The 18,424-nt window shown below is 43.6% G+C and overlaps 1 protein-coding gene across 1 annotated transcript in view; it reads right to left on the bottom strand.

Moving 5' to 3' along the window:
• Positions 1 to 4,475: 4,475 nt before the first annotated feature.
• The window catches only part of gfra2b (GDNF family receptor alpha 2b), a 31,823-nt gene continuing 17,874 nt past the window's right edge, over positions 4,476 to 18,424 (bottom strand). Inside the window, exons 5-9 of the mRNA XM_027001736.2 lie at positions 11,227 to 11,336; positions 10,356 to 10,496; positions 9,984 to 10,171; positions 6,362 to 6,412; positions 4,476 to 6,093 (exon numbers count right to left, since the gene is read on the bottom strand). Of these exons, the coding sequence (XP_026857537.2) occupies positions 5,941 to 6,093; positions 6,362 to 6,412; positions 9,984 to 10,171; positions 10,356 to 10,496; positions 11,227 to 11,336 (643 nt within the window). The 3' untranslated portion in view covers positions 4,476 to 5,940. The remainder of the gene's footprint in view (positions 6,094 to 6,361; positions 6,413 to 9,983; positions 10,172 to 10,355; positions 10,497 to 11,226; positions 11,337 to 18,424) is intronic.

Raw genomic sequence — 18,424 nt, 5'->3', positions numbered from 1 at the left:
ATTAGGAGTGGAGTGGCATGTAAGGCAATATGAATAAGAATGTTGGCACTGTGTGCCGTGACCCTGCTCTCAGGGTCGTCGTCTCCCACGCTGGACGCTTCCTCTGTAAGCAGACTGAACTGACTCCACCACAGAACTGCCCTGTCCATTCCTAAAGGTCAGACAGCACTGTGGAGCAGGATGTTAATACAGTCACAGTTGGGCTTGCCTGTTTGGGGATTTTAATGCTCTTATTTGTAGTGTTTACAGATTTGTATAATGATGACCAGGAGTTTTAAAAGTTGCTTTAGAAACTCAAAGAGCTCTGGTGAGTCTGTCAGTGACTGTAAATTACTGTGTAATGGTTGATTAATCGATTCTTAAGGATCCTGAATATCCTGGTCTCTGCACTTGTAGTTTTAAGTTCAGTTTCAACAGAAATAAAGATCTACAGGGTCTGTAAATAAATTCTCCTTCACACCATTTTAATTGGCTTTGTGCCAGTGTACGTTACCCCTAACAAGGCAATCAAGCAGATGTAAACAACTCTCCACAAGATCCCTTTCTGGTGTTTCATGCCTTAACAAAGTATCTTTATGTAATGTGACAGTCAGTTGAAGATGCCCTGTGGAAACTTGGCTGTTAATGCTAAGTGTGTTTTATCTTCACTTACTGACTCTGCAACAGTATCTGCTTTCTTTTATTGCTTGATCATAGCGGCATATGTGAGCCTGTATGCAGCTTGCGGTCAGCTAGTTCACAACTAGATCACGGCCCAGAATCACCCAGTGAGTTCACCAGTAGAGCATGGCCTGGAATCAAAGTTTTAGTTCACCAGTAAAGCACAGCCTGCAGTCAAAGTTCTAGTTCACCAGTAGAGCATGGCCTGGAGTCAAAGTTCTACTTCACCAGTAGAGCATGGCCTGGAGTCAAAGTTCTACTTCACCAGTAGAGCATGGCCTGGAGTCAAAGTTCTACTTCACCAGCAGAGCACAGCGTGGAATCAAAGTTCTAGTTCAGCAGTGGAGTATGGCCTGGAACCATGCCGCTAGTTCACACACAGACTCTCCAACTCTGAATGTCCTTCTGATTTAGTACTGTATAGAGCACACATTGAAGACACACTGTGACTACGGTATGGTGGTAGGGGAGAATTCCTCTTCCTGCATATTCCCTCTGACACTCACTGCAACATTGGCTCCAAACGTAGATTTAATGAAGACGTGTGTTTTGCATTCAGTGAAGCTTTTGTTATTTCTGACTGGATTAAATTGACCGTGTGTGTTGTGCTCATGGAGAACAACCCTTTTAACCAAGCAGCACAAAACACGTTATAACTTCAAAAACAAAGCTGACAAAAAGAAAAGACCTAGAAGAGAAAGGTCTCGGCAGATGGAGCACTGCAGATGGAGCACTGCCCATGGAGCACTGCACACAGAGCACTGCAGCTGGAGCACTGCCTGTGGATCACTGCACATGGAGCACTGCAGACTGAGTACTTGACTTGTAATCAGAAGGTTGCTGGTTCAAGCCCCACCACTACCAAGTTACAACTGTGGGGCTCCTGAGCAAGGCCCTTAAACCCCAATTGCTCAAGTTGCACACAGTCATAAGTGTAAGTTGCTTTCGATAAACGCATCAGCTAAATGCCATAAAATGAGTGTGCTTGGTATAGGTTACAAATTGGTGGAATTGTGCTGTGTTACTGCACTAATATTCTCTAGAGGAACAACATAGCATGTTCATAACATAAAAACTCTCCCTACCAAGGGCAGGACTGAAGGTCAGTTGTACTTTCTGTGTGTGAGCCATTCTGGGAAACCAGCGAGAGGCTTTGACTTTGCTGTCCCGGTGGCTTTTCCTAGAGGTCACCAAGCTCAGGCCAGTTCTTATGTCGAAACTTCTGGCTTGGGGAATTCATTATGTTTATCCAATTTGTTGATGGAAGGTAATGGAAACACAAATGCCATAATTTGGAGAAATGCCACTTGCGCAAGAACAAAAGGAGAAACAAATGCGTAACTACAAGCATGCCCAAATGTCTCTTTAATGGCTCGCAGGTGAGGCATGTCATGAGCCACAGGTAAGTGATGTCATCTGGGCACCCTTGGAAAAATCAGTCTATCTATAACCCAAGGAAAAAAACAACAGTGTTACCATGGCTAATAATAATAATAATAAGTACATAATTGACTACCAATTGTTTATATTCTCCATAGGGACACATTATTCCATGTTACCTTTCATCTCTATATATATCAATCAGTGTGTGAAATCCTAAATCTTTCTGATAGCCACTAAAATGCAAGTGGACACAGTGCATTGCTGTATAATCCAAGCATTTAATTCAGAACTAGAAATAGAGAAATCTTAAAAACAATGTCTTTTACTGTACTCCCTTCCCCCAGCAACTTAAACTAACTGCAGGCATCCCAGACAGTGTGTCAGCAATGCCGTATCACTAGGCAACACTAGACCCTACCTGAAACTTTGCCAGTGAGAGTGTTGTGGTCAGTGTACATGACCACATCCCCTGAGCACTGGACATGTACACCTCTAAGTGACGAACAGCCAAATGCATTTGGCCAGAGCTAAGGCTTCCTTCTGTATAGTGGCATAATATCGTTGATGTTTATTAAGCTTCTCGGAATAGTACACAACTCTATCCACGCCTGCCTCCCTGCCAGCTGGAACGTTAGTGTCCCTACCTCTAAATCAAAGCCGTTTGCAGCCAATAGTTCTATCACAGCTGGAATATTTGGGACGACACAACAATGAAACCCACACGTGCCTAAAACCCTTATTAATTCACAGAGTTTTTGGCTTGGGGAAAGTCTAGGATAGTCTGCACACTGGTTTGCCTGAGCTTGGCTTGTGTGACTTTTCCTTGGCCCACCTGATGACCTAGGTAAACCACCTGACCTTAGCTCACATTCAGGTAACTAAATGTGAACATTTAAGTAACTAAATGACCACCTGAGCCATCTGAAGGCTTCCAAACAAGTCTCAGGAATAATTAATGTGCTCCCACCACAAATCACTATAGACCCCCACATTCCAATTATGTCATTTAAACCTGTGGTAACTTTATTCAATAACTGCTGAAAAGTGTCAGGTTAACTTTTATTCCATAAGGGAGAACTTTGCAACAATTTAAATCAGACTATATCAGTATAAATTTGTTGAGTGTGAGCAGACAATATCACCTGCCAGTATCCCTTCAAAAAACATCTTAGCACCAGCAACATCGGTGGCTGTCCCTCACCATGTGGGCTAACCCTGTCCTTATCCATGGACAAAATCATTAACTGAAAAAGGTCTCAGTGCACCTTCTGGCTGTGTAGCTGAAGTAGAAGACACCAAAACTGCCTGAGGAGGTTGGACATTGGGCCGATGTACAACAGATGTGAATGGCCTGATCTGGAATGAAGATCTGGCTCTAGATCTGGCTCTAGATCTGACTCTAGATCTGACTCTAGATCTGGCTCTAGATCTGACTCTAGATCTGGCTCTAGATCTGGCTCTAGATCTGGCTCTAGATCTACAGTTTCTTTGTATATTGCAGGTTTAGAGCATGTGGGTTAGGCACTTGGGTTCGATGAATACATGCTGATGGTTTGGGGAGGAGAGCAGAGCACAGAGATCAAACAGCTGGGGCTCCGCTGGAACAGCGTGAAGCTGTGACTTCATTCCCTCACATCTTACTGGCTAAACAATTAGTCTCACAATTTGTTGTTTTCTGTGAGATGAGGCTGTGACGGCAGGAGCTCTTTCTTCTTATGAGAATCGCACAATATCACAATTATCAGTATTTAGTATCATAATGTTATTTTCCTTTGAAGAAGAACAGTGAGAGAATCGGAACGTTTCAGAGCACACAGCTCACTCTTTTGTAGTTCAGACTCAGCTTCTTAGTCTAGTTCCTTGCTGGCAGGCCTCACTAAAAGTAGGCTAATCTTTTAAGCTAATTTATTTGGTATACTCCAATAAGTATCCCACATGACGTATTTACAGCATTTACCAGACGCTCTTATCCAGACTTACATGTGTGATATTTACATGTCCTCAAAACAGGACCCACAATCTTGCTAGTAACATGTGCAACTTGCCCCACCAGGTGAGCTACAGGAGAACAGATAGCATTTCACCTTTTCATTGAACCTTTTCATTGAAGACCTTTTCATGTAAACATAATCCTGAAATAGTAGCAAAGATCTTAATGCAGATTTTTTTAAATATTCTTTTTGCTTTTTATATTTCCATTGTAACTTCTGTGGAGACATATGATGTAATAATTCATTGCACACAGACTTGCCTATCAAAAAATAGTAAAACAAAGCTCCAGTGAAAGGTAGCAGGCTGGTATTATGACAAAGTTAATTAAACTTGCTTGATAATAGTTATGCTTCCAGATGCTTCTTTTAAACCAGTGTCTCATGCTTGGGTTCGGTCCTTCCTCCTGTATGTAACATATCAAGATTCATTTATCAACAACATTACTGGGATGTTTTTATTTAGACTTTAGACAAATATTTCTTACACATTCTTAAGTCTCTGCCACACCTCACTCTGTTTTTAAAGCAGCACAGAGTAACCAAAAACTTTTGTTGTTGTTGGTTTGTTGTTTTTTGTTTTGTTTTGGGTTTTTTTTATTTTTGTTTGGGTTTTTTTTGTTTGTTTTTTGGAGTCATTGGAGCTCTTCATTCAGAACCTCTGAGATCATGAGTATCAGCTTTGCTCCTGGCCTCCCTGTGAGTGGTACAGTCTGAACCCTACCTTATGAGTGGTACGGTCTGAACCCTGCCCTTCAAATTGAACCCTGAACCCCATTACACAGGACAGAGAAACAAAACAAAGACAACAGAACGTAAGGCCGCACGATAGATCGCACACTATAAAACACTAACGATGTACTCTTTCTGCAAATGGAGCTTTGTTGGTCTTGTCCCTGGAGCGCTTTGTCTCAAATGACTGTAATCCCAGTCTCTTGGGGGAACCAAGAAAAAGAGAAAGAGAGAGAGAGAGAGAGAGAGAGAGAAAGATGGTGAAAAAAGAAAAAATGACATAATAACAGCCTAAGAGGAACATTACGTGCACTGACACTTCTCTGTTGTGACACATTTGACATGGCTCATCTGAGCATCCCCCCAGTGCTAGGGCGTTTGCTTCTGTTTGCATGGACGAAACATTACAGAAACACAATCTTACTCATCTCAAAGGCGAACACTGCTCATTCTTTTTCCACAGTTGCTAACTGGTAGTCCAGAGATAGCAGTGGAGTGGCTCTGATCATGACATTTGTTCACAAAGCGCTGCAGACACAGATTAAGTGGAGTTCTACTTTTTAAGATGTGGCAAAAAAGAGGACACAACTAGATTTGTTTTTATACACCGTAACCATAAATGAAAGGTTTCACGTGATCAGTGATGGCCTGCGAGTGTTCCTATACTGCCTTGTCAGAGAGCCATGGCTCTGCTGTCTGGATGGTAATATACAGAAGGAGGTCATGTTAAAGAATCAAGCATGAAGCTGGTCTGTATATGAACACCTGCTCCAATCAAAAATGTCCTCTCTCATCCAGCATGGCATACCGAGGTGCGTGCTTCCCGATTGGTTGTGTGTGTTCTGTTACATCACAATAAGAATGCGCCGTCCATTCTAATCCTGGGGAAGGCAAGTTCTCCCTCTGTAGTTTGTTGGGTCACACAGTCTTTCCAAATGTCCCTCACACAAGGTTGTGGTACTACACTAATGGTCATGGGTATACTTCCTTCTTCGCAGTCAAAAATTGTTAAAGATGGGGTGTGATACACACACACACACACACACATACACACACACACACACACACATACACAGAAAGATCAAAATGACTTTCTCAATTTTTTTTGGGTGGGGTGGGGGTGTGGGGAAGTGGTTGTGCCTTAGACTGTTTTTGGCATTATGGAATCCAGGTGTGTTTACAGGACCTGACTGACTAACATGACAGACAGGATGAGGGTCGCCACGGAGACACAAGGGGGAGGTGCATTTGACTGTCTGGCTCTGTTGTTGTTTGATTGATGGGAGCCCATCGGGTCAACGGCACCTTCCAGGTTTGGGTCCAGGATGTTCTGTAAGGGGAAAACACCGTAAATAAAATCTTGAACCAGCAAACCTCATTACAAGCCATATTGTTACTGGATCTGAATGGAGTTATATATGGGTCATGTGATGGGAGTCGATCACATGAGCAGACTGTTCTGAGGAAGCCTCAGAGCCCTGGATCCTCCATCTACAGTGTCCCAGCTCCCACCTCACCTCAGCTCATCAAAGGTCTGTAGGTGACAGGAGCTGCAGTGTCTGGCTGGACCTGAGAGGGACTGGAAGTTCATCTCTTACCTCCTCAGCGCACTCAAAACTGCTGGAGGGGGAACACTTCTGCTCGCTGTCCTGGGAAAATGGAGAGATCAGACCATGAGCAGGGTGCAGGCTTGATTAAAGACCCCAGAACAATGAGCTATATCACATATGACTGTAGAACAAAGAACTATACCGCATTTGACTGTAGAAGCTATTTCATGTGACACCCAAGAACAATAAACTTTGTCACATTACTCCAGAACAATGAACTTTACCATGAGTGACCAGAAAACAAGTTACTTTGTGTGACCATGGAGAAATGACCCATATCACACGTGACTCTAGAGCAATGCGCTATACCATGTGTGTTTGTTGTAGATTGGAACTAGACAGGAAGTCTGGTGAATGCTAACGTGTGTAATGGGGCTTGTTCGCACTCCTCTTAGGCTAGAAACGCATTTGCTTTTTTGTATTAACCTTTTTTAAAATTTGTACTTGTAATAAAAATGTGTAATTAAGTGTAAAAGTTTAAAAGGTCCCAAAAGTAAGTCCTGCAATGATCGTCAGAAAGTTTAATTAGTTTATTATTTCTACCTGCTGACTTGAGTTAATTAGTGAATGTAAGGAGTTAGAACAAAAACATGAGAAGGATTTTAATTTTCTGAACCTGAACTCTGAAAACTATTTGATTCTCTGTGGAAGTCCAGTTCTTTATTTGGCACACGCCTTTGAATGATTGGCTGGGTAATTTTCTGTCTAGTCTGGAAGTTGTTTATGGAGGATGCTGTGTTTCTTGCTCTTGGTGGAATTGCTTCTTGTACAGACCTTTGTGCTTTTCTGTATGATGTTTCTAAAAAAAAATCAAATAGGTAAGGCACACACACATTCAGAAGAGCAAATCAGCTTGTTGGGCAGAGAATTAAGACAAAATAAATGAAAACATGGGAACAATTGCTGAAAAGACCTCAGTGTGTTCTCTGTTAGAACCTGTAAAGTGTAGAGGTTGTGTGAAAGGCTAACATAACTCCCCCACATAATCAGATTAGAAAGATTTATTGATGAGGTGTTCACGATGACCCAAGCCCAGGAGACCCACACTTCAGTGGACAAAGAGGGGATTTCAGAAAAGCGAGACTCCCAAAATGATTCGTATTTTGGTTTAGACTTGGGTAGGGTCAGTAATGAGTGCTGTATTAAGCTGTGTGATTTAACACCAAAGAGAAGCACTGATTCAGTCAGCTATCTGACAGTACAAATGTGGCTAGCTGATTAGATAGCGGGTGGAAATATCAAAATGTTCCACAGGGAGACTATTAAATCTGTCATTACTTTTCAATTACTCTGTGAATTTGAAATTGTCATGTAGTGTGTTCTTGCAAAGAAGACCAGACCAAAGAGTCATGAAATGAAATATTAGCTCTGGGTGCACTGGTTCTCCCACTCAACTATGGAGAGGTCCTCCTTATTAACCTCACTTCATTATGACAAAAGTTAGATATATGAGACTCAAGCTTCCTGTTCCTATACATACATCATCAGTTTATGGAATGGATTTCCATGAGACTTGATCTTAAGGTGTTCATATAGATTTTATTTTAGTTAGCAGACATGAGAAATAACAGGTTCTTGAACAATTCTGCATAATATTGGTTCATTATACTTCAGGAGGTCTCCTGGAAACAACATCTCAGACAATTCTCTACTTTCTACTTGTAAAGTCAAAAGAGCTCTTTGTGAAATACCATCCTGGCAGTGTACAAGTTAACAAACCCAGTCCTATCAAATACCAACAACCCATCCCGGTTATGTAACAAACCCAACAACCCATCCTGGCTATGTAACAAACCCAACAACCCATCCCGATTATGTAACAAACCCAACAACCCATTCCGGTTATGTAACAAACCCAACAACCCATCCCGGTTATGTAACAAACCCAATAACCCATCCCAGTTATGTAACAAACCCAACAACCCATCCTGGTTATGTAAGAAACCCAACAAACCATCCTGGTTATGTAACAAACCCAACAACCCATCCTGCTTATGTAACAAACCCAACAACCCATCCCGGTTATGTAACAAACCCAACAACCCATCCCGGTTATGTAACAAACCCAGTCCTATCAAATGCCAACGACCCATCCCGGTTATGTAACAAACCCAACAACCCATCCCGGTTATGTAACAAACCCAGTCCTATCAAATACCATCAACACATCCTGATGATTATGAAATGTCCACCCTCTTCACCTTTATAAATATGGGCTTGTTTGTGGATTCATTACTCATCTAAACTGCAGCTATTATAACACTCTACCCATTTCCTTCTGAGGAGTGAAATGTTGCCATCTGGAAAGACGGAAATGCGATGCTGTTTTGATAACATTTAAAAGCAGAGTCGTGATTGTGCATCAGAACCCACTTTCAGGTTGGAACACACATCCTTCGGGGGAAGCATGGCCAGCTCATAAATAGGACGAAATCTGAAATATTATGTATGAGTCATCGTTATTCTGCTGAAGTGTCCCACTCTGGTGGTGCTGCACATTAGCTCTCCTCTCTTCACCTTTTAACACCATAATACGTCCAGTGCATAAACGCCATCTACATGGTGCATGTGATGTTTTCTCCCGTGAAATGCTAACGCACTTTAGGAAGAGTGAGATCACATCTAAGCACTCTGGTGGTTATGTGCCCGATCACTCCACATGTGACACTCAGCCAATTGCCTTTATCAAGGTGAGAGCAGAAGCAAGACCTTGGGCTTGGAGGTACCCAGAGCAATCAAAAGACCTGGAGTGACTCCTCCGATAAGCACACTCAGGCACAGAGGCTTAGAGTTCCTGTAACTGCTATTGCCAGACAAATAAACCATTCATGTCATGTGCAACGCCTTGCTAATCTCATCACTGGCAGTCCCCCCCCACAATTTGTAGCTTTCATGCCCAGACGCTAATAGACGCTCAGGACAGATATCCTCAGAACCCCATAGTGCTGATCACCTGTGCAGAAGCTCCTGAAAAACATGGATTAGCAGATAAACTGCTTTTCATGCAGGTAGGGCTGAAGGAAGGGGGAAGACTCACTTTAATGCAGTCTGGTGCCAATCAAAACGAAGGAAAGCACTTAGTCAGTGCGTTTGGATCCAACCCCTTGATGAGTGGTGCAAAGGAGCAGAAAGCTTCGGATGGCTTACTGGAATTAAGCAGCTTTTTAAAGGATGTTTTTTATGTCTGATCGCCTACTTCAGCCATGACATGACTCAAGCCTGAAGGGTTACCATGGTGCTCTGAACAGCCTCGGTCCCATGTCCACATTTCTCCGCTGCTGTGTATTTACATGGTTTTAAACTCCACTTGGAGTGGCGCAATTTGTAGTGTAGTAGACACCCGTGAGAGGAGTGTTTATCTGATTGAAAATGTGAGATGGAAGAATGAGAAGGTGTAAAACAGTGATTGATGTCACCTCCTTCACGCACGTGGATGATATTTGATAATGAAGCTGTCAAACGCAAATAAACCAGTTACTTCAGTGCATCAAACTGGTTGTCATAAATTGTGTGTAAGCAGGTCTCTCAGATCCACAGCTGTGCGTATTTCTTTGACACATTCTTTTTCAAGAAACAAAACCCAGATTAGCGAGCGTGGTGAGAGCGTTACCTTCAGATTAGCACACGTGGAGAACACGCACGCGCTGTCCACTGGCTGGATGTCATTGGAGCTGATAGCTGGTTTGGTGATGATGGCAGGCTGGAGGTGGGGTCGCTCAGAGGTCACGCCAGACTGAGACTCTGTGATGGGGAGGAGCCCTGCATTTGCCCCATAACCAAATGCCTGTATGGCATTTTCTACACAAACAGACACACACACACACACACACACACACACACACCAGAATCTGAAAACCAAAGATCTGTGAAAGATTAGCCCAGTGGAACTTTCAAGCTCTCCCGTTTGCTGTTACTGTTATTTGGCTGTTTGTTCAGTGAGCTGTATCCTGTATCCTGGGCTGAAGGCACGACAGCCACTCACTCAGACATGTGTTCTCTCTGAAATCACGGAGGAAAGCCTCGCACTCCGTCTCCTGGTTACTGCTGCCACGACAACTGCACCAAGGTGAGATGGTGATGTTGGAGTGGTTGGCATCCAGATAGTTTGGGGTCACGTCCGATCCTGTCAGAGTTGGGATACACACTCAGACAGTGTCTGACTACAGAGCTGCTCATGCACACACTCAGACAGTGACACTCAAACAGTGTCTGACTACAGAGCTACTCATGTACAGAACTCCAGAGGCCCAAAGAATGAACACACCTTTGACTTATCTAGACCCTTTGATTTTATTATATGTTAATTTTTCTTAAGTTTTGCTTCTTATGTCATCTAGGTAATGATGTTTTCTCTTCATTTATTTTTTTATCCTCATGATTGATGTTATTTGTTTTTACCCTGTAGCTCTTAGATATAATTTTATCCATTCAGTTAACTATTCTAATTCTGCCCAAATGTATAAATTTAATTCCAGTTTCAGCTTTCTAATCATTTAAATCCATCCTTTGCATATGATGATGATTTAAAATCACCTGCAAAACTGACCAAGCCTTCCCTGACCTTTCACCCTGGGCATACAGGAGACCCCCTGCCCTTGGCTATAATCCGGACCACTCAGGTATTTGAGGAGAAGAGCTGCACAACTCTTCTCCTCTCAGGTTTGTGAAATATCGATTTCTGCAGCCATGTGTTATCAACACCACCATTGTTATGTCTATCAGTCACTCGACACGGTAACTAGGAAGCTGCAAACATTTGGCACCAGTTTCACGGTATTTGATCTGCTATAATGAGGCTTTTGAATACAGCAGCTAAAAGCAGGCAGAGGGAGAGGAGCAGCTCCGTCACTCACCGACGAGTCCCACGTAGGCCACCAAACAGCCGTGGTAGTTGTCATTAGGACAGCTCGTTATTGTGTGGGGTGTCATCTGACAGTTCAGGTGGAAGTCTGCCAATCTGGACCTAAGCACAAACAAACAAAAACAAACAGATAAATATATCAAAAATAAACAAATTCTAAGTAAATAAGCAGATGTCTGATAAACATTTTTAGCACATTGGAGTAAACACGATGAAGATGACTTCATAAATAATCCATCATTCTCCCTCTCCCTTTATGTAGCTGTATATCAATAGCACATCTGTCTTCAATAAATCATTATCAAGCTCAGTTTTTCATATCATATAATTTCATGCTCCCGCCGTGTCTCTCTCCATCCTTCTAACTGCCAGTCTCTCCCAGATAAAGCGATAATAGTGCGATTTATTTCTGTTGTTTAATAGAGCTGCTACATCCCCCTGGTCTAAGCAGGGTGCTGCACTCTCTAGAGCTGCGCTGTGGGAGACGTGTCCCGTGTGACACGTGTCCCATAGAAGACGTGTTCCATGTGAGATGTGTCCTGTGTGAGATGTGTCCAGGGCTCCACTGCAGGATTTCTCCATGAGGCCGTTTTCTGTTTGACTCCATGTGGTTACTATAGAGATCTGCCTCCAGTGATGGGGGAATACATGCAGGATACAGCAACTGAGCTGGAGAGCCATGCCAGACCTGGGGGGGTAGAAGTTCTTGCTCCATGCCTTGGGGGGAGGGGTTGTAGGAGTTCTGGCTCCAGGTCTGGGGGTGGGGTTGGAGCCTCACACCTATCTGGCCACAATGTCTGCAGACTTGTTCGGTGCTCTGATGATGTCTGCAGTGTCTCTCGCACAATCGTCATTATACTGTGACGGATTTAGTAAAGCATGCCCCGATTCTCAAACATGGAAAACAAGTCAACTCCAGCTTGAAAAGTCCAGTTTTATGCATTTGATCTTGTGTTTCTAATTGTGTTGGGTAAACGTACTATGTACTGAGGGTTTGCAGAGGCTGGCTGAAGGAATAGTTTGGTCAAAAAAGGCAAACGTGCCCGTCAGTAGTGAAAATTAGCTGGGCAGGAAAGCTTGGCAGTTAGCACGCCCTTTAATAGCAGATCACAGGCTGCACTTGTAGCTCCAGCCATGGGTGCCAGTGCCAGCATAATCCCTCCTTCTGAACGGAGCCTGGTGTCAACACCACACCTCTCTTGTACCAGAAAAACTCTCCTCCCTGCACTGCCTGAGTGAGATGGGAGCAGATACATTTGGGTCATCTGCTCCATACAGGGGCACAGCATTGACTCAAAGGCAGGAATGCAGGAAGGAGCATCGTGCTGGTAGCAGCGTGTGCTGCTGAACTTGCACGTTCTCTCTCTCTCACTCTCTCCCTCTCTCCCTCTCTCTGTCCCTGTCCCTCCTTGTCTCTCTCTCTCTCTCTCTTCACAGATTATTAGCTTCCACTGGATGAGTTCTATTTTCACAGGACCGAGTCTGATCTCAGAACACACAGATCTTTAGAAATGTGCTGGTAATTTTGCTTAACTGAATGGAAATGTTTGAGTACCATGTGCAGCACACTCTCATCCGTGACTGTGCTTTGAGTGCTGTAGTGGCGTACCTGTGTTCTCTGTTCTCATCTTGCCATCGTGGCAGTGAATACAGCAGTGCATGCTCCCAGCTCCAGGGACAGCCCAGGGAAATCATGCTCAATGCATTACCATGAGGGACTGATGAAGTGGGGGAAAGCCCACAAATAAATAAGCTAGCATACTCATACTCACTCGATTACAGACTGGGAGGACGGCAATGATGGGCATTACTAAATATTGGCTTTTGGCTTCCCACAGCTGATCACGTGTGTGGCGTAGACTGCGTTAAGGGTAAGAAATGCCAGAAAAGCATCAATGTAATAATCAGACACTTTAATGAATGGATTCCACAGCAGTAGCGATGCGTTACACAGGTAGTTCAGCTACTAAATTTGGGGGCAGTTCTGGGTCATAAAGCTGATAACCTTAGTTATGGTGACTGTGATGGGAGAGATAGGGGTGGAGAAACCGACACCATCAGCGTAAACAAGCCCATGCAGCTGTCACTCACTAAACAAATATGCATGGGAAATCAGCCAATCACGCCATCCTTCCCACGCCTGTGCCAGACGACGGCGCTAGGGTCAGCAGGGGTAATCAGAACTCTTGTCGATGGCAGAATCAGGGGGCTGTCGTGAATTAATTGTGGAATGAGTCCTTCTTCTTGTTCTTCTGTCATCACTGAAATGGGCTCATCAGGTCTAATTTAACCTCTTCGTAACCATGCTGTAACTAATGTGGTGGATCTATGCACACGTGATCCAAATATACACCAGCAGGGACCATGGAAGATGTCTGAATAACATAGTGCTCCAAACCGTCCCTTTCTCTCTGTGACGACTCAGTTTACTTCGAAATTAATGAGGCAGCATTAAGTTGTTTTTCTGTTTCTTTTCTTAGCTTTTTTCACCAAAAGTCTCAGGATCAGACTGGATCCCAGAGACTTTGCGGAGTTTTAAGAATAGGTCAAAGTGACTTCCGAAACACCCCAGACACTCCTGCTCTTTGCGTCTCCAAGCTCTCTGATTTAGAATCAGCCTTTACACTCACCGTATGTTTTGTCTCAGACTTTGGAGTTTTTATGTAAGCTGTAACTTGCTGTATGTGCTCATTCAGCTCCATAAATCAAACTTTCTGTCTAGCTTACGCATGCAGCTCACCCCACCCCATTGTAACCGAAACACATCAGCACAGTCACTCACGTGGGTCACAAGAGCTGTCCCTGCTTCAGACAGACAAAAATATCTCTCTTCCCTGAGCAAGGTATCGGCCCACTTAGTGTCTAATTGGAGTGCTTATCACTGTGTGTTTAGGAGCAGATGGTGCCTGTCCTCTCTCTCCTCTCTGTCCTGTCCATCTGGGACAGTCACAGACAGTGCAGGTCTTGCATTCGGGCTAAAGAAAAAAGGGCCTGAAGGCTGTATATTTTAAGCAAGCATTTTTAGGGTTGTGCCCCTTCCCTTTTTCATGCTTCATTTGAGCTGTGGGCTAGTGATGGTCCCTGGACAGATCCTGCAGGTAGTTGCCACTGTGTATCAGCTCTGGAAGCTCTCAGTGGGGCTAGCATGGCTCACTGACTCACGAAGTACATCTGTCTCCTGTTCAATCACACAGGCACACTTGTGAATCGTTCTGATGACTTTTTCTGAACTAAGCCTTTTTTTTGTTTGTTTATTGGCATTTCAAACTTTGGTAAATTGGGGGTTCTGTTTTACCATAATTATACTGTCATGTCAGCAATGAGACCTTTGGAACACATTATCTGTTGCTAAACACTTTCAACTTTGAAAACTGAACACTTGGCATCAATAATAGTCCTGCCCTCATTATTCTGAAAATTGGCCTAAATCACTTGTTAATATTTAATTGAGACAATGTACTTCTGTTGCGAACAGATTTAAAACGCCTACTGCATTACCCTAGACCTATGTTTTTGATTTAAAATACATCCTCTGTGTGTGTGTGCTCAATGCAAGTGTGTCTGCATGGTGTACATGCATGTGTGTGTTTTTGTGTGTCTTGTCTGCTTCTTTCTTGCACTCTGCCAACAAAGCACTGACAATAACATATAGAAGTCACGCCCAGCGTTTGTGCCAGGCTGCAGCAGCACTGTGGCGCGGCTGTCCCTGGCACCCAGACACCCAGCTCGCTGCGTGGTGCCCCACATATGAGAGCCGTGGACTCCTGCACCACAGCGCTTGCACCATGCTTCCCCTCCACACCCTCCTCTAATCCCTTGGACGTGAGAAGAATAGAACCGGACAGCGCTGTCTCTGACAACAAGGCACTTGTCCCTGCAGGGACAGCAGCCCAATGGTTATAAGACCTCTACCAGTGTAGTTTAAATAAGCCAGCAGAACAGAGGGGTCTGCTGGCTCACACTCACGGCCCCTCAGCCCCTAGCACACAGGGCCATACTCCTTTAGGTCACAAATGCTCTGAATTTAAATGGGGGAATGATGTATGTCTCCATGTTATAATTCAAAGGCTTTTCCCTAGGCTCCACCCACTGCTTCTGAAACTCTGTCTTCAACCATTTGTGCACCCGATCAAAACATTTTTCTTAATGTTTGATGTCAAACGCACAGATACGTCCTAGCCGACGCATCAAGCTTGAAAAGACATATCAAAGGGACACAACGCAAAAAACAAAGACAACTACTTTTTGTTTGTCTAAAACTCACTCTATAGCCACTGGCTGCTACTAATGCAATTATTAATCTCCAAAAAAGCGTCGTTTATTTTGTTTGGCGTTGCCTTGGTGGGAAGTAAAGACAGACACTTGTACTTATCAGTCTTTCTGGTTCTCCACAATTTACAATTAACTATTTTTTAAAGTCCTTGACAGAAAACATCCCTAAACAAATAATACCTCCTTCTCATTCTCTATTTATGCCAGAATTTAGGTGGAAGAATTGTAGACATTTTCCTCTTGTGTTTTGTTTTGTGTTTATATATCTTCATACAGCCCATCCTGAATATTCATATAGTGATATCATATATACCATAATTTATATTTACACTGTGCCTGTGATCCATCTGTAGAACATTAGCATAACCAATAAATAAATAAGCAAACAAAAGCACTCAAACCGTCCTCAGAAATGTTGCTCTTCATTATCAGGTGAGTAACTGATATAGTCTGACTACAAGTACAACTAAAAGCTGTTTCCCAGTTACTGTAGCTCTAGTCTGCTGTTGCAGTGAGTATAACTGCACTGTTTCAGCATACATGACCCCCTTACAACTGTGGACAGCCTGCTGCAGCCGATTGTGTTCAGAGTAGAGACACACAACTCTGTGTGTGTGTGTGTGTGTGTGTGTGTGTGTGTGTGTGTGAGAGAGAGAGAGAGAGAGAGAGAGAGAGAGAGAGAGAGAGAGAGCCTGGAAGCTTTTGGAAGGCAGCAGTGTTGGACGTCCTCCAGTGTCCCACCCCAGGCTCAGGCAAGGTGATTTCTGCAGACAGAGGCAGGAGTCAGAGTCCTGAGGTCGGCCTGCCAGGGACCTGCACACTGCCAAGCGTGTATAAATCATCCAGCTATACGAGGACATGCATCTGCTCACTAGCTCTCTCTCTCTCCCTCCCCCTCTCTCTCCCTCCCCCTCTCTCTCTCTTCCCCCCCCCCCTCTCTGCAGGTAGGACGAGCGTATCCAGGACATGCTCTGTGAAGGCCAGCTTTGAATATGAGCACAGGAAAAATGATTGGGCACTTTTTTAATAGGGTCCCTGATGAAGGAAACTGTTCTGTAGTACATGAGGTATTCATCAAGTTTTCTTATTATAAATATAAACACCGCAGCACAGCCAGTTCCTCTGCACGTTCCAGGCCCCGTCAGTCACGGTGGACCGCGCTGACATTTTGCTAGCACTGATATGGTTTTCCGATAAAAGAACTCCTCCGTGATCCTGGTCGTTCTCCCGCTTTTCTGTTTAACAATTGCGCCAGGCTGACATTCAGAATGTATTTTAAATGCTTTCATAAACGTCTGAATTTGTGGCCTGGCCCGCGCTGTCTGAGGTTCATGAGTGATGCGCTGGCTGTGGAAAGCTGAGCGCGCTGATCTCAGAGGGGACCTTTAGCTGTCACGGAGCCCATTGATTTCCTCCTCGCTCACCAGACCAGGCTAATTAACATTCTCCACTCAATTTAACAGCTATTCTTACTGTTTCTAATAGACTCTGAGGATTATGGGAGGTTGCGTGATATCAATCATTGATTTATGCTGCCAGGGAACGCAGGAGCTGTGAATGATGATAAGTTACTGCTTAAAGGATTAAATGGCTTAAGTCACACGGCCACTGTACTGTTTTCATGAGCATGTTGGAGCTCTTGAGTTTTGATGTGGCCCAAACTTGCTCATGTCAACAGATGCTTTATTACAAACACCTTCACACACTTGTGTTCATGTCTAACAGGTATAGCATGCTGCATTTATACACATACAGTCACAGTTTTCAGACACTCTCCACACTGTTCAATTCCTCACCTCGGTACCACTACTGACAAGGTATTTCCTGGGTGGTGGACCCTCTCCATATGCTTTTAATTCTGGTCTGGAAGTGTGATAGTGGTAGGTTTGAGGTTGGTCTAGGTGGTGTTAGGTTTGAGGATGGTCTAGGTGGTGGTAGATTTGAGGTTGGTCTAGGTGGTGTTAGGTTTGAGGATGGCCTAGGTGGTGGTAGGTTTGAGGTTGGTCTACATTTTTTCTGAGCTGTCAGGTCTGCTGGGTGAACAGTAGGACCATTGGAATAATGCTTTTGGATTCTCTGGTTGTTCACACTAGGAAGCTGTGAAAAATACCAGAGTGTGCAAGTTGATCATTCTGTGTGGGAGACTGAAGTCAAACCTCTGATATCACCGACACGCCATGACCCACTCTCAGTGACTTATGAAGTTCAGAAATGTTCCACTTTTATGCAAATTAGTCATGAAATGGTGAAGTGTGTCACAAAGTGTACAGTCCTCCTATCAGCCCAGTCTCCATCTACCATCCGGTCTCGAGCCACACTCCACACACACGCAATTTTCATCCATTACATCACACTTCCCAGGGCTTCGAGTTCTGTACCACAGCTCTGCTCAGTCAGAACCACCAGACTGTCACTTCTGTTTTTCAGCAGTTACAAAGACATTACTTTCCCAGTAAATCCAATTCCACAATTCCCTCTTTATCTTGACCAGGAAGCTATATCACACACAATGCCGAAATAACTATTCATCTACATCCCTTTGATCAAGAAGTTCCCAGATATGAAGTTTCACTTCAACTCTTCTTTCTGAAGTTTCCCTGTGCAATATTTGATAAAAACTTGATAAAACCAAAAATATTCATTTTCCAATCAAACAATTCCTGAATAATTTAAAATTTGATGTAATTGTGTTAAATAAAATTTGTGTGTGTGTGTGTGTGTGTGTGTGTGTGTGTGTGTGTGTGTGTGTGTGTGTGTGTGTGTGTGTGTGTTGAAGTATATAATGTAATATTTGTATCTTTAGTAATTGTTTTCAAAATGTTGGCATCCTACATGGGCATGATTCGACCTGTTTTTGGGGGGTCTAAATCCCCCTTAAATACTCTTTAGCCCCCCAAATAAGCATGCATTAAAGGTTA

This window comes from Electrophorus electricus, chromosome 17 (assembly GCF_013358815.1).
Source record: "Electrophorus electricus isolate fEleEle1 chromosome 17, fEleEle1.pri, whole genome shotgun sequence".
In the NCBI taxonomy this organism is placed as follows: Eukaryota; Metazoa; Chordata; class Actinopteri; order Gymnotiformes; family Gymnotidae; genus Electrophorus; species Electrophorus electricus.
This window is presented reverse-complemented; position numbering and strand designations above follow the sequence as displayed.